This window comes from Fistularia commersonii, chromosome 32 (genome assembly GCF_037954325.1).
Source record: "Fistularia commersonii isolate RoL2024-O1a breed Wild chromosome 32, RoL_Fcom_v1.0, whole genome shotgun sequence".
Classification (NCBI taxonomy): Eukaryota; Metazoa; Chordata; class Actinopteri; order Syngnathiformes; family Fistulariidae; genus Fistularia; species Fistularia commersonii.
Window position 1 is genome coordinate 6,930,364 of NC_141315.1, and position 19,691 is coordinate 6,950,054.

The window sequence follows — 19,691 nt, forward strand, 5'->3', positions numbered from 1 at the left end:
TTTCCAGCTGGTGAGCTGTAATTATGGCCATCAGCCTTCTGTGCCAGGAAGAGCGAAGTCATTCATCGATTCCTTGCATTGCAAAGCGGTTTATTAACAATATTTGTGCATGGACAAGCTGTACAGAACCAGTGCAGCAGGCTGGAAAGGCAAATGGTTGCATGAAAATGTCCCAACACTTGTGAGCTGCATGAGAAATGGTTAGTCAGGCTTTATGAAGATGCATCAACTCTCTGGATCATTTCAACTGTGGTCTCTAGTTTTGATGACCAGATCATTATTTCATTAGTTAATTTGGGATTCCTGCTCAATTTAGGAGATTTCATTTTCAATTCCTATGTTTTTTTTTACTGAAACCCCAAGAGGCACGTCAGAATTTCTAGGCTGATCCTTTCGATATTTTTTATCTGTCAAAATATCTAACAGGGAGCTGGGAAGATAATTTTATCATATGCATTAAAATGTATGACATTGTTAATCTGAGAAACAATGGCATTTCTTCCAAAAATATTTGTCTCCTTTTAACCTACTAATTTTGGCACTCCTGTGCCACAAATAACCATAAAATCAGACTCACCCCCCCACCCCCATTATCTTTTCAGGGACTTTTCATTAATTAAAAAAAAAAAGGTTACAAATAAAGTTCAATCGCTCAAAAGCTGCAACATATTTTTTTATATTTAAACTTAAGCTCAAACCTTTCAACTTCCTCGGAGCCTAGGAGGTGCCGGGGCCTGGGTACTCTGCAGGACTCTGCCCTCTGGTGGACAAACTATACAATGAATGAAACAGACCATTGTCGTATGTCAACTGGTTAATTATCAGCCAATGCAGACTGCAGATTTGTTTCCATTTGTGTTCCAAATGAGTGTTTCCAAGAAACTGCTGGTTTCATGCCTGACTGTGTGTGGCCAGAATTTAACTGGTTTGAGATGTATAAAGCCACTGACAAACTGCTGAGGTGTCACCAGATCTCTCACAGGCTGGTGCACAACTTTGACTGGCCATTAATGTCTGACTTTTCGCTCAAGTGCAGCACAAACAGGACTACATGACATCTTATGGTGGTCCGAGCTCCATATTCAGGACTAAACTGAAAACCAGCCAGCATGAAAAACATGTTGGCCGCAGGGGGTAGGGATTTAGTTGGATGATTAGGTTTTAAAAATAGGAGGCGTCAAAAAGAGGTAACAAGAGCGACAACAATTCCATAGGAATTTAAGGTGATTTCTACATGTCAGTCCAACCCCCTTCATCTCTTTGTACAAACTTCATCTCCCAGCAGATTAAAAAAAAAAAACAGGCTGAGATGAAGAAGCATGAGAATCATGACTTGAGCATATTTAAAAAATCCCAGTGTTCACAGATTGAGTTGAAAAACCTACAGCTCTGGGTGTCAGTGAAGAAAACGTTTAGTTCTTGGATGCTTGTGCAGATTCAAGAAACTCTTTTGCAGCGGCCGACAGGCTCTCTACTGTCTGTCTGACCACAGCTTCCTGCTGTTGGGCCCAGGATAGGGCGTTGTCCACGGCAGCGTTGACTGGCAGGCACATTGCTTCCCTCTGCAGGTCAGTGAGACGACAGGCAGTTGCAGCTCCAGCCAATCCCAACAGAAGCAGGAGTAGGAGCTTGAATATCAGGCCAATGAAAGACCCCCGAGGTTTCGGCACCGGTTCCACAGGAATCTTTTTCTCTGAAAGGAAATAATGTTGGTGAATCTAAAATTATTATTGCTATTTTTGGGATGTGGAGAAAGGAAACCCTAGTTGAACAGCAGAGAATGTGTGTGTGAATGAGCATTTTACTGAAAAAGACGAGGTAACAGAAGCTTTTGCTGTATTCCTAAATATTATCAGTGGTAACAGGATCCCAACACATTTTAAAATCACTAACAGATGTTTTACCTACATTTAAAGGAGACTCTTGGGCTGAATCTGATGTCAGCAGACAACAATCTTGGTTCTTTTTATGAAACACCTATCATCAAGACTCACCTGCTGCCTGTCCATTCTTCTTCTTTTTGTCCTCACTCTTCCTCTTCTGTTGCTCCTGTGCAGCCAAGGAGGCCATCTGAGCGTTGTACTCTTTCCTCCTCTTCTCCTTTTCTTCGGCCTTTTGTCGTTTACGGGCCTCCTTCTCTCGAGCCTCCCGCTCCCTCTGCCTTGCCTCCCTCTTCCTCTCAAGCTCTGATGAAGAGATAAGAAAATGTTTAGAGGAAATAAAATAACTCAAGTTGCCACAAACTTGACCCCCATTAAGTGACTTCAATAAGACCAAGTCAATGACAATCAGAACAAAATGCTTCGTTTTTTTTAATTAGTGGAATAATGTCTGGATTTATTTCTATTTCAAATAGTTATCCACTCCTCACTCTAGACGGAAGGAGGTCAGCCTTTATTTAGGCTCCTAGAATTAATTACCTTTCAGAATACTTTACTGCTTCTTTGATTGATCACACTTATCCTACTTTATTAAAACATAAGGGAAACATAACAGACAACTGTAAAAAGCAAAGTAGCATTTTTTTTTTTTTTTTTTTTTAAATCAGACTATCTTCAAATAATAACATATTTGAGTCTTAATAATATACAAACTTCAGTTGTATACACTGATTCAATGTGTTGGTCAAAATGCTTTTTCAAGGATATTTAGCATGTATCTTATTTTACATGTGTATTTAGCATTAAAGATATGGGAATATTGACTAAGGTTTGACTTCCAGTTGATAATGACCTGCATAATCTAAAATCACTTCCAGGAAAAACTAACCTTTTTCTCTCAAGAGGCGTTTCTCCCGTGCACGATCAACCTCTTCCTGAATCACTTGCATATGCTGTAAGACCTGGAAGAAAATGCCCTTCAGCTGACACTTCAACACAGAGGAAATCATTACTTATTCAACCATATGAATTCACTCTCACCTTGGCGGCACACTGTTTGCACTGCTTCTCATCAAGACAGTCTCCCGCAGCCTTGGCCAGGCTGGCCTCCAACGGATTGTCCTTCAGATCCAACCACTTCAGATTCTGAAAGCAAGCAAGCGCACAGAAAGAAACATCATGAGAGAAAATTTTGGTTGGACCTCAGCTAGAATGAAAAGTATACAACAACGGTGAGACCAGCGATGCCGTATGGTTTAAAGAAAGTGGCATTGAGGAAAAAACAGGAAGCAGAGCCGGGGGTATCAGAGATGAAGATGTCAAGGTTCTCAGAGTGGCGAGGATGGATATGAACAGGAATGAGCCGATCACAGGGACAGCACACGTTACATGTTTTGCAGAAAAGGTCAAGGAAGTCAGACTGAAACAGTTCAGTCTTGTACAGAGGAAGGATGGTGAATATATTGGACAGATGCTGACGTTTGAACTGCCAGGCAGGAGACCTAGAGGAAGGCCAAAGAGAAGACTTATGGATGAAGTGAAAGAGGAAATGAAGTTAGTTGATGTGAGAGAAGATGATACAGAGAACATGGTTAGATGGAGGAGCTTCATTCACCATGGCAACCCCTGAAGATAGTAGTCGAAAGGAAAAGAAGTGGAGGTGCCTTTTGATTGGGATAATGGTGAGGCTGGAAATATACACATACACTCCCACTTATCCATGTAGGTGTTTGTATGTATATCCAATGTGTCATTCAGCTCTGTCTGGAACTTACACGAGGTGAAACTTACATTGATGATATAGAACAGGGGTGTCAAACTCAAGGCCCGTGGGACGAATTAGGACTGTGAACAGGTTTAACCCGGCTCGCAAAGTTAAAAAATACCAGGTTGAGGAGTGAATTGAACAATAGGTAGTACCAGTAGTTCATATGTCATGATTTCACCGATCCGGCCCACCTTAGAATAGATTTCCCCCCGTGTTGCCCCTCAGCTAAAATGAGTTTGACACCCTTGATATATAAACTATTAATTGACCAGTTAGCAAAGATAACAAACACACACACACACAAAGATTAAGATTAAATAGCTTTTCTCTTTCACCCACTCTCAGCTGGGAAAAGCTGACAGGCAGCATGCTGAGTTTGTTGTTGTAAAGGTCCAGGTGTTGCAGGTTGACCAGGCTCCCGAAGTCATCTGGCAAGCTCGTCAGCTGGTTCTTGCTCAGGTCCACCCTGATCAGGTGAGTCAGGTTGCAGAAGTCGGGCTGGAGGAAAGAAACCAGAACAGCTTTCACACACACACTGATCGATAAAGGTGTATTCTGTGTGTCTTCTCGATGGCTAGTGTTGGCACTTACAGGGAGGGAGGTGATGTTGTTGCAGGACAGGTCGAGTCCAGTGGCTTTGGGCAACAAAGCCTGCCGGGAATCATATAGAATTCAACGTTTAATCAGGTGAATTCACGGAATAGGAGGGAAAAAAGGTAATATAAATCTGAAGCATGCTAGGAGTGAATGTAATTAAATCTTGATTAGACACAGCTGCGGAGGTGCAGTCAAGCTAACATGGTAAAATTAAAACCTGTTACATTTGAGCAGTCTTCCCACGACCATTTCCTCTTTCATCCAGCAACATGAGTTTTGAAACAGTTAAAGTGACAATTTCACACAAAAAAAGTCATATTTCTGAGCGGATTCCTTCATTCTCCGCCGCCGTTCTGGATGCGCGGACAGGCGGACACTCACCAGCTCTCTGACCGGCACCTCGGTCAGGTTGCTCAGACTCAGGTCCACTTCATTACCGCTGATTTTATCCTTCAGGTTCAGCACTTTTCCGCTTTTATTCATATTGTCGTCTGTGGGTGAGAGTCTTGCGTTTATTTATTTTTATTTTTTTACGAAGAGAGACGGTTGTGGTGAGTCAGACGTGCGGATTCCCTCCCCGTTTTCAGTTTCCAAACGGGCTAGTCGGACCGGGGAAAACCGTTTCACCTGATGTCACTCACCTGTTGTAAAAAGCCGTGACAAGACAGCGTTGAACCGTTGTTGAGAAGGACAAGTAAAGCCCTCAACTTTACGAAAATATGAAAAGTATTCGATTTAAAAGAAAGCTCCAACACACCGGCAACTCTGTTTTTGGCAGTATCGACTGCCTCAATGAAAATCCACGTCACTGATTTATCAACGGAACGAGGGTGGGAGCACGAACAGCGCCCCTGCAGTACCGGAGGATATATTACACCTAAACCCGTGAAATAGAGAAATTATATTTGATAAATTTAAAATAAATGATTGTAAAACAACATATCTGGAAAACAGATGTGCAATCATTCTGCTTGAAGGATTTAAATGCAAATCATACAATGATATCATAAGAGGAGCAAGACACAAAAGGTTCTGAACAATGTGAGATCAGGAAAGAAATTATGTTTTGAATAAAGGTGAAAACTGACGAAATCTACTTCATATGTTATTTATCATTCACTGTGTCTCCAAAAAAAAAAATAAAAAATGAATTTCAGACCCATACTTTCAAGAAAAAAAAGGATTCCAACACTTACTTCAGATTACTGAAAAAGCAGTCACCTAATATCTTAGCTGGCAGGCAAAAGGTTCATGGACAACAGGTTTACGATAATAGGAGTCTGAAAAATAAATTTTCAATTAATAATGTTTTTTTTTTGTTGTTGCTCTCTATATATTTTGCTCCTGTAGCCATTTTTTTTAAAATATTAACGAGGAGACAAATCACCAGAGTTTGAAATAATGTGTGCCAGGGGATGTTTTCCTTGAACTTGGTGTTCCAAAACACATTACTGGCTTTTAAACTGACACACAGTATGGATTGTTAGGTAATTTTAGCGACCATTAGGAAAGCCACTGATTACCGCTCAGCCGTCAAACAATCACCATCTTTCCAGGGAATGCAACCACACAGGCAAACACACTTGTAAAGCTTTAATTCCGATTCCACACGTCTTTATCATTAACATTATTATTATTTTTATCTACGAACAAATAATTGCGTTCAGCTGCTCACTGCTCGGCATGCAGGCTATTCAGTCAACTAGCAAGAAGATCAGCAACAAACAGCAGAGCAAGAGAAATCAAATGAATTAATCTTATCCTTTGGTCTGACCTCTTTGGGGGGGTCACCACGGACAATCATCGGCCTACATTCAACCTCCTCCGCAGCATCCTCCTCTCTCACAGCGACTAACCTCGTCCTCTTTCGCTCTATCCATAATCTCCTCTTTGGTCGTCCTCCAGGGAAAATTCAACCTGACAGAGCGCTTTTAATTTTACTTAAATGAGTGAAAATACTTATTTGTGACATGACAACAAAACTAAAAATGATTGAAAATAGTGCGATACAATGATGTGGTCTAATGTTTCAAAGATGTCTTCAACCAACTTATCATTTTTTTTTCAATCCTGATGCCTATTGAATTAGGTGATCATAAACCAGCAACACAATGAGAAAAAAAACAGTGTTCACGGTTGTTCATTTTGATTTTTTTCTTAACCTTCAAGTTCACACTTTAATGCTAACAGAACAGAGCATCTGTCCAATGACTTGCTGCATCTCTCCTCTGCGAGTGAACATTTGTGACTGTTTCATGGTGACAATTAAAATAGAATTTCAAAAACTATTTATTCGCCATACATAAAGAGTGTGGTACGCATATTTTACACTCAGTACATACAACAAACACGTCGAGCGAACAATACTTAAGACTCACAGAGCACACCTTTGCTATTTCCCGTCAGTATTCAGTATTTAAGTAGGTGTAAACCTATTAAGCTCCACAAAGACAGAGGAATAAAAGTGTCAAATTAGATGATAATCAGCTGCGGCTCTACAGAAGTTTGTCACATCACATTTCTGTGTAGTTCGATAATCTTTGTACAACGCTTGGATAATCCTCTTCAAGGCGTATTCCATTCTGAAAACATAAAGATCAAAAACAGACTGACGACTGATACATAGATAAAAAAGAAATATTTGTTCACTCTCTTTGCCACTTGGGTCCAGTATTGAGGTTTCTGCTCCTTCCTGCTATTGAGGAGAAGAGTCAGCGTTCGCTCCACTTGCTTCAGTTCGTCCGAGAGTTTCTCCAGAGTCTGGCACTCAATTAATTTGCTGCTATATCCCTATAGTAGATGGATAGAAATCAGTTAGAAATCAGATTACGTCATTTCTTATATTTATACCGCTTTCTTTATATTGTCATGAAAAGTGTGTAATCCACGTCTGACCTCTTTGGTCATGTGCAGCAGTCCGGAGGAGGATTCATCGGCAGACGCGCCATAGATGGGTCCACAATGACTCCACGTGTGCAGCTCTGAAAGGATATTAAAAAAAAACCCACAATCAATCAAGGCCAACTATGCCACGAGAAAACAAAAGAGGGAGTTTATTTTCTTCACAGTTTCAGTATGTTTGGCGTCACTTTGTCTCTTTCCACAATAAAAGCCATTTTAACATCATGTATAATGTTTCGTCAGCATTGGTTTGATAGCGTCTCATGCAAAAAGTCAAAGTTTGGGACGCTCATTTGCAAAAACAATCAGAACAGGCATACTCTCAGATTTTAACATTAGGAATTCAATTCAGGAGTCATTCTTTGAGTCCGTCTGTTGTTTCGGTTGACGTAAACATGATTCTGGGTAACACTGTAATATAAATTATGAAAATATTGGCAGCCTATTTTTAAAAAACAAAGGTTTTTCAATATTTTTAACCTGTCAGTTGAAAATATTCCAGCCCAACCGTCGGGTTTGTTTTGAGAAACTCACGGAGCTGATCCATGTCTCACCTCCCTGACAATTATTAAAGGTTGTCTGTCTGTTTGTATCCTCAAGCTGGCTTCGGTCTCCGTCTGCATCATTGCCCTGGGATCCAGAGTCCTTCTCCATCAGGTACATGACAAAGATCGTCTCCAGGAGGCTGAACAGCATCAGCGCAAATATCCCAATGCAGTAGACGGCTGAGGGCAGCAGGTAGCATCATAAACAAAAATTAATTTCCAAACTAGACAGCAAGAATTTGCTGTTTAGTCAGCTTTCGTACCAATGAGTGGAATCCTGTTTGAGGAGGATGGAAGAATTTCATTGAGAATAAGCTGCAAGACAGTGACAGCGAGCAGCACAGTCACTTTGAAGCTCAGTTTTTCGCCCCCGCTGTCCGAGATCAGGAACGAGGCCATGTCCAGGCACAAGAAGAACAGCACGGGCAGTAAGAAGTTGACAATGTAGAGGACAGACCTTCTCCTCATGGTAATCTGCGAAATTAGGTTTAAGCAAAATGAACATGAGTCTCAAGTGTCTTCGAGGGTCCAACTCTTTGTGCTGTTGCAATTCAAAAGAACCTTGTATCCAAACTGATCAAACAGACCTATCCGCTATTGTGTAAAATCTTTTCACATTCTCTGAAATATGAAGGTATTAGCGACAGAGCCAAAACCCACAGTAACAGTGCAATGCTCAACTTAAACTGATCATATAAATTGTTGGGTTGTAATGCCTTGAAAGACATATGAGGATCTCTTTTGTCTATCACCAAAAAAGATAATCTGCAACCAATCTCCCCACTTCCACACATAAAAAGTGAAACACTCCTGCAGCGGAAATGTTTGTTTCAGAGCAGTTCAATGCACTTGAGGAGGGGTGATGTGTTTTCAGTGCCTGGTCACGGTCACTGTCTACCTGTATTCGTGTTCACGTACGGTATAAATGATGATGTCTTGGCTGAGCGAGTCAGTGGCGTTGTTGGCGGTTACAGTCATGTTGATGAACAGCCATTCATATTGCGTCCGCATCAAATCCCGTGACCACTCGGTGGCCTCTGTGGAGTTGTCACTCGCCCAGAGGCGAATGTCCTTCGCTGAGTTGCCGGGGAGAGGTATGGTCAGAGGGTTAGCCAGACATCCACAGAGTAAAAAACAAGGAATTTTGACACAAACACAAGCGAGAACTTCACCGGTGTGTATGACAGACTTGAAGGACAGGTTGCAGCTCTGCACGTCAAAGGGGAATTTGAAAATGTGCATCCTGCAGGTGCTGACCAGCACTTGATCGTTCTGAACCTCCACGTCTCCTTCGTGACTGATGGTGAGATAAGGACTCGGAGGGGCTTTGTCCTTCTCCGTCCTATACGAGATGAAAGATTACGGATATCATTAACTATGATGAGATGTGGCCAGGAGTCCGTCAGCGTGGAATTTTGACTGAAGAAAACGTGCAGATCAAATTTGGTTTGAAAAAGACCATTTTTCAACATTTATCTGGGAAATCATCACTACTTTCTCTCCATGGAACAACTAGGAAGCTGCTTAGAAGCCCACTGGGTGGCCAATAAACCATTTATTGTTGGCTTAGCTAACCGATTATATGACGTTGAAAAGCCTTCAAACCAATTTTTTTTTCTTTTTTATTCAGCTGAAATGATCTGTATTTGATTAGGAGTAGGGGAACCAACCACATCAAGAACAGTCAAAATAAAACGCAGTTTTAACCACAATAATACTCCAATTTTTTTTTTCTGTGCTCAAACTAACCAGATGATTGGTGATTTGTGTCGTAACTCACATCTCTTCAATGGTGAGATCTGGTTTCCACAAAACTTCCGTAGGAAGAGATACATTATCAATTCCACAAAAATCATTTGGGTCCCAGGAGATGTATTCATTGCGCCACCTCTACAAGGGAAATGGGAAAAAAAAAGAAAGAAAAAAAAAAACGCAAGGTATGTAAATTGAAGAAGAAACAAAAAAAAAGGACTGAATTTAAAGGTTAAAAACGTGAGCGCAATGACTATTTGCCGAAAAGCTGGGTCCATGTAATCCACTCACCATCACAGTCCAGACGTACGGGATGAATTTCTGATCTTTCTCAACCTGTGAACAGCGAAATGTACTTGAAAATTCTGCATTGGCAATTAATTTGACAGGAATGGTAAATGGTCTCAATTTATATTGCGCTTTCACACCTTTAGGTCTCAAACCACGATACACCAGATAGTTTTTACCCGTTTACACGCGCTCAAACACAGAGTTTGCATGCAAGGTGCTAAGAAGGGCTTCGGGGAACAAGTTGAGGTTTGGTGTTTTGCCTAAGAGCCTGCATGCAGACAGGAGGAACGGGGAATCAAAAAGCCGTCCCTACAGCCACAACTTTAGCATTCGATAGCTTATCTAATGCCAAAGAACTGTGACAACCCTGATGGATGCTTGTTATCAAAAAATCAAGTAAATCCCATGGAGTGGAGTGACAAGGAGGCGTGATAAATAAGGAATATAAAGAGAGTATTTATTGCAACACCAACCCCTGAAAATTCCACAAATGATCCCGAATCACATAAAAATTAAGAATTGTGTAGAAGTGTCCTGGCGAATGCGAAAAGTTAAAAAATCTGCAGATATTTCAAATGACTCACCACATCCAGGATTGCATACAGCAGCACCTCCAGGGAAACCCACGTCGGATCCTTGTAGTTTTTCACGGGCCGGGTCATTATGAACAGCTCATTGCTTCGGGTCAGATTCAGATGGTTTAAAACGTCCTGATAGCTGCATTTATTCTCATACGACACCCCATCTTCAGCAGAAACATCAGCATGCATTATCAATGAGTGCATCGTGCCGTAAATTAAGGTTCAGCAGAAGAAAAACATGGCTATTAATCATCTCATTTAGCGTTGCTATCAAATATCCAATCATCGATTATCAATTATCAATTGTAAGGAAAACATGAAGAAACACAAGATGACGAACTCGTGTAGAGAATGCGGTTACTTGAAGCACTGGAGATGAACGCTGGCAGGAAATCGGAGGTTTATTCCATTATCTAGAATAGTTGTGGGCTTTTTGCAGCCTCTCAAATAATCCCTCATGAGATCCAATGAGCGGTTGTATGTATTTGAAAGAAACCCTTTCGGAAACACTCGTTAAAATGTAATCACTTTTTTGTACAAAGCATGAATTTCTTTTTCTGCTTTTATGGCAAACATCCATATACACATGTTAATTTTTTGTGCCAATAAACCAAACAGACAAATCCGCCCCCCCCAAAAAAAAAATCCCAACAGTTAAATCTGAGCTACTTTACTTTCCTTTTAGTAGATTATGCTGATTTCCACAGCTACATGCATTTCATGTCTTACCTGTGAGAAGAAGCAGCATGAAGAACCCAGGAAACAGCATGAGTGCAACACAAATTCACAGAGAGGTGTGTGTGTGTATGTGTATGTCTTTGTCCGCCCGATGTTGTCTGCAAATGGCAACAAATCTGTTTCGGCAAATAATACGGCCGCCTCATGGTGGAAGGGGGTGTGGGGGTGGAGGCAAACCGAATCACCGGTTCTTTATGGGTTTCTTTAAATCTCATTAGTCTCCAGTGCCAGGGCTCATTCAACTGCTCTTGTCACACATGAAGAACAAGTTAGACTCACAAATGTGATTTTAAAGTAACAATTGTTTAATAGCGAGGTAAATATAATCATTAGAGTTCATTTTATTTTGTACTTAAATCCTCAACTATTGAACAAAACCCACCGCCACCAAAATATGATAAGAATGACTATCATTCATGCAATGTCAGATCTGACACATTACAAAGAATCACATTACATGTAATCGAATTACATGCGTCCATAATGCCGGGGTGTAATCCATTACTGTACTAAATCTATTAATCACATTAGCTAAAAGTATTTATCACATTAGTTACTGTTCAGAGCATTATATCGTTAGATCATAATTATCTCGTACTTTTATTTCAGTCTTGGTTATTAACAAAAAAAAAATAAAAAAAATAACAGGATTATCTATTTGTCCCTCCTGACCCACCCACAGCATCAAGTCCTCTCCTGGTGTTGGGGTGGAAGGGGGGGGTTTGTTACGTTAGAGACAAACTTGCCACTGTTATTGGAAGCTGCAATAACTGTTAGAAACCTGCCTGGAAAAATCAGATTAAAAAGACTTTTATCTCCATGGCGACTCTACCTGAAATCGATTCCGTCTGTTGACACTGATTCAGCAGATGTTATGTATGAAAATATATATATTTTTGTTTTTTATTTTAGTTTTATTGTCTAGTCTTTTGACAGGGGGTATAGATAAATGTGTTTATCTTATCATAACCTCTCGTATTTTATTTTATCTTGTCCTACCTTACCTTCTCCCATAGAAGTCAAAGTAAATGGACACAAAACCTGCCTTCAGGAGGATTAATACTTCAGACAGAACAGAGTCAGGAATAGTGCTCTATATATTTGGGACGGTGAGATGAAAAATGTGAGAAAGAACTTGTCAGTTTTTATCGTTTTGCAAGAGCAAAGCAAGCTCCCTCGTGGCAGACAAGTTAAAAACCAACAGAACCAAAAATCACATTTATATTTGTTTGGAGCACAGCAATTGCACATTGTTTTTAATATAATCAAAAACTAAACTAAATTAAAAATATTAAGATATTTCTATATATTGTTGTTTTCTTTTTCATTTTTCTATTGACTTGGTTGAGTAGTTGAGTAGTATTAACATATTTAATATGGCTATCAAAATTTTTCAATCAAATTTGAAAGTTCATGTTTTTTTATAATGTATTGTTTTGAAAAGTCAAACAGCAATATGACTACCCTCAGAGGCACATTAATAAAATACAGAAAATCTCATTGTATTATTAAACTGTTACAAAACTGTGGCTAAAATCTATAACAGTGGCAAAGTTAACCTGAAACAACTCTTTTTTTTGGGGGGGGGGGGGGGGGGGGGGGGCTCACAAGGCATACTTGCCTTAAATTTTATAGACAAAAATAGTTTGAATATTTATTTTATTTAATTGTATTTTATTGTATTCCATTTAACTTTATTTTATTTTATTTTGAGAGAGATTATCTCCTCAATTGTACAGTTTCATCTCTCATATTATGTTTTCATTCTCATTTTTGTTTTATTTTCATCTTTTTCTTTAAACCTGGGCTCCTGGTGGCCTCATCCTCGGACTGAGCTCATGAATAGCGAAATCACACCAGCTGGGATGTCAGAGATTCAAATAATAATAATAATACAATAATAAAATGATATAATAAAGTCAAACAAGGCACGTAGGAGTTCAAAATTACTCCCGATGGCTAATATTTATCCGATCCACTCTATGAAGAAGATGGGCAACCACAGCAAGACGGTGATGATGTAGAGTATGAAATAAGCTTGGTTGATTCGTGCCGCCCATTTGGCCAACCTCCCTTGTGGAACCTCACTTCTGAGATGCAGACTGAGGGTTTTCTGCAGCTCCTTCAGCTGCTCCAGAATCAGCAGTAACACCTTCAGCTCTCCAGACTGGTTGCCGCTGATGACCTGTGCACATTGACGCACGTTGGACGGCTTCATTCTCTTGCCAAGGCAATCAAAACAAAGTAATTTCATGTGTGTTGGCGTGCAGGATCTCTGTTTTGCTGGCAAAAAAATGACGGCAAATCTTGTTTACAGCAACAGCTGAATCATCTCTATCGTCTATCTCTTCCAATCCCTCACTACAGGATAGGCGACATGAAGGACTGTCTCAGAAAATAAGAATATTGTGATAATGTTCTTTATCTTCTGTAATGCAATTACAAAAACAAAAATGTCATATATTCCGGATTCATTACAAATCAACTGAAATACTGCAAGCCTTTTGATATTGTTGATTATGGCTTACATCTTAAGAAAACTCAAAAATCCTATCTCAAAAAATTTGAATATTATGAAAAAGTAATTTTTTTTTTTTAAAATGCATTACAGAAGATAAAGAACTTTATCACAATATTCTAATTTTCTGAGACAGTCCTGTAACTGAAACAAAGTGTCTCTTTCTTCCTTTGCATCTTACTCTTGACCACTGGAAGGTACTCTACAAATGCATTTATCATCAAAATCATTTATTCTTGTCCATAATCGAGGAATAATTAGACGTTTGCGGCAAGTCCTGGTGAAAATGAGCAATTTCCGATCCTTCAGGTGCTTTATTTTATTGCGCTCATTTCGAAACAACTCCATAAAATGGAAAAAAAAAAGTATATGGATATAAATAAAAAAATGTTTTTGAAATAATAACTAGATGAATTGCTTAAAGTGTATGTATTATTTTTATGGGTTTTGTATATGTTATTGTACAATACCCTAGCTGTAAAGCATGGCAGTTCGTCTTGCAGCTGTTAGTACATTGTACTTGCTTATGGTGTTATTGACGGGTTGAGTAAAAAAACATATAATCCTCAGATCCAGACAATGTGTATTGATAACTGGCAACTTGGTTATATTTTGTAGGCGCCTGCTTTTGCGACAAATATCTGCGCAGAGTATTTCTTTCCCTTCACCACCACTGACAAGACTGCACTGCTGCTTTGTTTGTGAAGATGTTGAAATTGAGCAAAATACAAAAAGTCAGTTGAAAAGTTTCATTTTCTTTTCCACAAGAAAGAAATGTGAAAAAAATGACGCCCTACCTTGTTGACCGCGGGCAACAGCTTGTGCCGTTTCTCGACGTCGTACACTTTGAAGATGCAGAAACAGCCGACCCGCTTTTTTCCCTCTGAGCACAAAAAAATGGCAATTGAGATGATGAGGAAAGAGTAATGCGAGTAGGATTTGAGAGTGCGCTTGGGAACACAGGGCTCCTCCACCCGCTCGCAGATTAAACGCTTGGCGGCGCCACCTTGGAACATACTTTGTTTGGATTTTGCGCCGCGATTCTCAGAATTATCGCACCAGCTGCACTGATGTCACGCCGCCATGCAGGGAAGTACATTTTGTCATCTCTCACCGGCTTCCACGTTCTCCCGACTGTTTGTTTCTCCCTCATCTCTGAGCTTCTCGCCGGGATCCGAGTCTTTCTCCATCAGATACATGACCAGGATTGTCTCCAGCAGGCTGAGCAACATCAGCCCAAAAATGACAATGCAGTAGGATGCTGTGGGAGAGAAGCACCGACCTGTTAAATTTACTTTCAGAGGCCCTGCATGTTTAAATTAGTGCGTCAGGATTATCGGTCACTTTGATTTCACCGAGAAATTGTCCGAGGAACATCTGGTGTAAGATTCTCTCCGCCGTCCGGGTTTTGTTTTACCTATGAGCGGGCTCCTGTAGGTCATGGAGGGCAAGATTTCGTTGAGAATGAGGAGCAGGACGGAGATGGCCAGCAGCACGGTCACTTTGAAGCCCAGTTTCTCTCCTCGATGCTCCGAGATGAAGAAGGACGCCAGATCCAGCACCAGGAAAAACATGACCGGCAACAGGAAGTTGATGATATGGAGGAGAGGTGTTCTCTTTATGCGGAACTACACGGAGAGAAATAAAGGTCAAGCTTGATTAGATAAATACAAGCATTTATGAGTAACATGTCAGTTGAGACTTTAAGAAAGAATAAATAAGATCAGAATTTGGACTAATAATCTAGCAATATCAGTATTTTAACTGACAACAGGCCTTGATTTAAGTAGGACAAAGCCGCTACAAATTACATCCCTGCTAATTTTATTTTCCTTTTCAAAATTGCAGTTAGTGTCTCGCCTTTGTTTTTCCTCTTATTTATCTATTCATTCATTTTTTTGTTTCAGAAATCTTTGAAATGTTTTGTGTGATTTCCCACTACTTTGAAAATAAGATAAAACATAAAAGCAATTTCTGTTTGTTTTTTTTTGTTGTTTTTTTTTTTGTCTAATTTACGGATGGCGGTTTCTCCTAAATTAAGAAAAAAAAACATAACAGCTTTGCAAAATAATGAAAAAAATTAAAGAAAAAAAAAATCTGCCTTAAGTCTTTCTGAGACAAAATCTCCCTTAAAAAGGAAAACATCATATCTGATCAATTTATATCCACGTGGATCCAGTGACCCAGTGACCGCCGATGATCTGCATTCTAATGCTACCATTCTCTGATACCTTCCTTGGGTTTCTCTGCACCTGCCCTCCCCCACGAGTCACGTACACTGTAAACCAGCTGCTCCCAGTTTTTTTGGTCAAAGGAGAAATTGAAGCTGGAGATGTGCAACTGGAGAAACTCCCAATCCCCCTGCAACTTCATTGTCTCTCTGGAAAACTGCGTGGCCCGGGTGGAGTTGGAGGAAGCGATGAGGCGAATTTCATCGGCTGTGGCGAGAGAAGAGTTTGAAAGGCGAGAGGTACAAACTCACGGGCGGATTTTTGCGTCGCCCTTACCGGTATGACTGGAAGAGCTGAGGGAAATGTTGCACTGCTGCGTGTCAAAGGGGAACTTGTACATGTCCATGTAGCAGGTGCTGACCACCCTCAACGTGTCCTCCATCTTGACTGTCCCGTTGTGGTGCACAATCAAGGCGGGATTATTAGGCGACTCGTCCTTCTGCACCCTGAAACGTCACGCAAACACACACACACGCACAGTTGATTTAAAACAATTCAATTCAGTGTTAAACTTTTCCAACTCCTATGTCTTATCCTCGAGTTATGGCTGACCAAAACAAATTCCACCTGTACAATAATATGAAAGAACTGTGTTCATTTTATCAAAACTGTCAACTTTTGTAAAAAAAAAAAAAAAAAAAAAAAAAAGTTTTTTTTTTTTTTGTTTTGTGAATTTTAAATCAGTTTGTTATGGTTTTTGAAGTAATTCCAGTCAAGTCAAATTGTGGTTGCTTTTGGCTCTCATCATTTTATCCTACTAATATTTTTCTTTATGAATATATTAGAAATCCAGTTTATTACACACTTTCGGTGCATGGTCATGCTCAGAAATTACATTGTGCAGCATGGGTTTTGAATGAATGAAATATAAAAAGAAAAGCACTTTCCAAAACAAAAAACTGTTTTCTATGTCATTTGATTATGTTTTGTCCTAAGAGGATTACGATGGGTCACATTTGATGGTGCTCTCATAAAAATAGTTTTGAAATATCTTTACACCAACTCACAGCACAAGCTCCCCTCTCTCCCCCCTTTTAAAAAATACAATATTTAAACTGTGCCGTTCCACAGACAATCTCAACTGCCCCTCGACCAAACAGCCATCTTCCAATGACAATGAACGGACAAACGTTTCACAAACATCGGGTTGGCAAATATCCGTTCTGCACCTGCCGCCGGTGGGATTGTGTTTCTGATAAATATGACTCAGGTTAATGTCCACCATTGTGTGCTTTGATAAAACTGAGCCAACAGTGAAGCCATATACTTTCTAAAAAAAACACCCATTTATAATTACCTGTCTAAATATTGATCTAGACATGTACACATGCATGAACTTTACCTTTGAGTCAGTCACACTGAAAATGCATCAAAGAGTCTGTTGACTATGCAGAATTATCGTATTTTCATTTTCATAAAGGATGTATGAGAATTTGTCAGATAATGAACTTTTCTATGTATGCATATTTTCATGTTATTACAACCGTATGTGTTTCTGGTATTTCTGATATTTTGTAAATCCCGTGATAGTTAAAAACTTGAACAACTGGTAGATAAGGGTGGGGTGGGAGGACTCACATCTCGTAGATAAAGATATCCGGCTTCCAGATCAAGTGAGTGGGCAACGAAATATGAGTGATTCCACAGAATTGAGTGGGATCCCACGAGATACGCCCATCTTGCCATATCTGGGGTCAGTTTAACATAAATTAGTGCAAAGTCAGTGCTGCAGACAACCCTTATATAAGGAGTATAAACAAGTACTCATATTGTTCTCTCAAAAATCATACGGTATTTACATATATATATATGAACTGGATGTAATTCAAAATCACAATTTGCATTTGCATGCTGACAAAATTCACTCACCATTGCTGTCCAGATGAGCGGGATGAACGTCTGCGTTTTCTCGTTCTGCGGACGAAAACAAGATCTGTGAGCGCCCCGTTCGTCAAGTCAACAGTCCAAGCAGAGCTGGAACGCCGGCAGAAGATCCTACCACTGCCAGGATGGCGTAGAGGAATATGTCCATCAATACGGTGGTGGGCTTCCTGTGGTCCAGAACGGGCCGGGTCAGTTGGTACCGATTGTTCTCCGTGGTCAGGTTCAGGTGGTCCAGGACGTCCTGGTAGCTGCACACTTTCTGACAGGAAGCAGCGCCTGCAATGAATAGTTACATTTTGTCAAACTCATAGCTGTGGATGAGTATTTCTGCTGAAGTACTATACTCAAAGGACAAAAAAGTGTATATTTCTCATGCATAATTTGTTTCAGAGGCAGATATTGTACTTCAGAGCTTTGCTTTCAATTTAAATTGGAATATCATCTGCAGTAGTTTTGCACAGAACAGATCCTGGAACTCCTATATTCATTTAAGTCACTTTGGAAAAGACTGAAACTGTATTAAAATTTGACAAGGGTCACATCCTCAAACAAATGCAAAAAAAAAAAAAAAAAAAAAAAAAAAAATCACCATTTTCACATTTTGTCTTACCGGTGAAGAAAATGAAGGTGATGACAGTCATCCGGATCATTGCAGCCCCCTTTGAGCAGGTATGTGAGCTTGTCTGCATGCGTGCATGTGTGTGTGCGTGTGCGTGTGTGTGTTCCTGCGCTGCTGGATGGGACTCTCAATGCAACGCCGAGGCAAGATGAATGACCAGAGCCTGAGGTGAAAATCTCCTCCCACAATATTGGGAGACGCCGTTATCAGGTGACAGAGGATGCTTAGCTTTGCCATCTAGCAGCTCTGCAGAAGGACTTGGTTGACTTTTATAAAATAATAAATCTGAAGCAGCGGTCTGTCTGGACATTTTTGTGTCCCATGCCCAGGGATAATGTGTATTTAAGGCTTCTATGAACGGTGACCAAGTCACAAGTGTACGGTTACACAGCCCCATGGAGAAAATGCAATCAGACCAGAACTTGATCACCAGAAGGATGTGGGAATAACATTACGGGCACGACACGCCGACAACCCACTTAGAAGCCACTCATCCATTTTTCGGACAGATATTTATCTTCAAGTTTCACCGCATGCTCCAATCGACCGGTGGCCGGTCTCGAGCTGAACTCCGCCTCTCGCCCTCAGCGACAGATGGGATAGGCTCCAGCATCCCCGCCACCTAAATTGCAAGATAATGGTTGATAATGGATGGATGGATGGATGGATGGATGGATGGATGGATGGATGCTTTCACCACCAGAAGTCGATTTACTCTAAATGTAAAAACTCTCTTGTGTACGATAACCACCTTCTAGGTTTATTCCTTGTTTATTATGGATATGCGTACGCTGGAATTTGAAGGTCTGTAACGAAAGCGGCCATCTTCTTACGCAGCCATAATCAATTTTCCATTTTAATTAAATGTTATGACTATTGGCTTTTATTATCTTTCTGTGTGAATTTGGCTCTGTGCCTCAGCTTTCTAGGGTGACAGTGGATATAAAAAGAGCAGAAATGAAACTAGTGAAGGAGAGATGGACTGGGGGCAAGTGCTTCATCGGCTATCTTTTATTTTATGCCATTTAAAGCAGTTATGTTGAATAACTGGATTTTCATCTGGCCATATGGATGGAAAATGTATTAAAAACAGCTCAGATTAAATGCTGAATTATACTTAAATAGCAACAGGTATATCGACATCATCCTCGCTGTACGTGCCAACGCAACCCGTGATTTCAAGATAAATAGAAATAATCTGATAATCCATTCATGAGATGAAAAGCAAGGACTTTATTTTAATTTTCTTCATCGGGGTGTAACCCGGCAGCGGTTCCTTTCAAATTGAAGTGCCGTGAAAGGAAATCAGACGGGATTCAACAAGGAAAAAGAAATGTTTTGTCACTCTTCTGTTGATTCATCTTGTAGATATGGAAAATAAATAGA

General features: G+C 40.1%; 3 protein-coding genes across 3 annotated transcripts; all 3 read right to left on the reverse strand.

Moving 5' to 3' along the window:
- Positions 1-73: 73 nt before the first annotated feature.
- On the reverse strand, positions 74-5,052 carry lrrc59 (leucine rich repeat containing 59). The gene is made up of 8 exons (XM_086139800.1): positions 4,887-5,052; positions 4,627-4,736; positions 4,240-4,299; positions 3,988-4,146; positions 2,922-3,026; positions 2,770-2,842; positions 1,995-2,186; positions 74-1,693 (listed from the first exon to the last, which is right to left on the reverse strand). Exons 2-8 carry the CDS (start codon positions 4,726-4,728, stop codon positions 1,413-1,415), a joined length of 972 nt encoding a protein of 323 aa, XP_085995926.1. The 5' UTR covers positions 4,729-4,736; positions 4,887-5,052; the 3' UTR covers positions 74-1,412.
- Positions 5,053-6,432: 1,380 nt separating this feature from the next.
- On the reverse strand, positions 6,433-11,147 carry LOC147215305 (5-hydroxytryptamine receptor 3A). The gene is made up of 10 exons (XM_086139927.1): positions 11,045-11,147; positions 10,319-10,479; positions 9,735-9,779; positions 9,472-9,581; positions 8,864-9,033; positions 8,610-8,767; positions 7,955-8,165; positions 7,701-7,871; positions 7,141-7,226; positions 6,433-7,035 (listed from the first exon to the last, which is right to left on the reverse strand). Exons 1-10 carry the CDS (start codon positions 11,082-11,084, stop codon positions 6,811-6,813), a joined length of 1,377 nt encoding a protein of 458 aa, XP_085996053.1. The 5' UTR covers positions 11,085-11,147; the 3' UTR covers positions 6,433-6,810.
- A 1,496-nt stretch (positions 11,148-12,643) lies between these two features.
- LOC147215306 (5-hydroxytryptamine receptor 3A-like) lies at positions 12,644-18,554 on the reverse strand. The gene is made up of 10 exons (XM_086139824.1): positions 18,297-18,554; positions 17,802-17,962; positions 17,672-17,716; positions 17,381-17,490; positions 16,079-16,248; positions 15,849-16,009; positions 14,989-15,199; positions 14,686-14,832; positions 14,369-14,454; positions 12,644-13,238 (listed from the first exon to the last, which is right to left on the reverse strand). Exons 1-10 carry the CDS (start codon positions 18,373-18,375, stop codon positions 13,020-13,022), a joined length of 1,389 nt encoding a protein of 462 aa, XP_085995950.1. The 5' UTR covers positions 18,376-18,554; the 3' UTR covers positions 12,644-13,019.
- Between the last annotated feature and the right edge of the window lie 1,137 nt (positions 18,555-19,691).

Coding starts and splice junctions, on each gene's coding strand:
- lrrc59 (XM_086139800.1), bottom strand. CDS start 4,728: ATGAATAAAAGCGGAAAAGTGCTGAACCTGAAGGATAAAATCAGCGGT. Junction 4,300..4,626: donor AGGTGCCGGTCAGAGAGCTG/GTGAGTGTCCGC, acceptor GATTCCCGGCAG/GCTTTGTTGCCCAAAGCCAC. Junction 2,187..2,769: donor ACGCCTCTTGAGAGAAAAAG/GTTAGTTTTTCC, acceptor TCTCTTCATCAG/AGCTTGAGAGGAAGAGGGAG.
- LOC147215305 (XM_086139927.1), bottom strand. CDS start 11,084: ATGCTGTTTCCTGGGTTCTTCATGCTGCTTCTTCTCACAG. Junction 8,768..8,863: donor CAAGTCTGTCATACACACCG/GTGAAGTTCTCG, acceptor CCGGCAACTCAG/CGAAGGACATTCGCCTCTGG. Junction 7,872..7,954: donor AAACAGGATTCCACTCATTG/GTACGAAAGCTG, acceptor TGCTGCCCTCAG/CCGTCTACTGCATTGGGATA.
- LOC147215306 (XM_086139824.1), bottom strand. CDS start 18,375: ATGCAGACAAGCTCACATACCTGCTCAAAGGGGGCTGCAATGATCCGG. Junction 16,249..17,380: donor GATATCTTTATCTACGAGAT/GTGAGTCCTCCC, acceptor GTGACGTTTCAG/GGTGCAGAAGGACGAGTCGC. Junction 16,010..16,078: donor CAGCTCTTCCAGTCATACCG/GTAAGGGCGACG, acceptor CTCTCGCCACAG/CCGATGAAATTCGCCTCATC.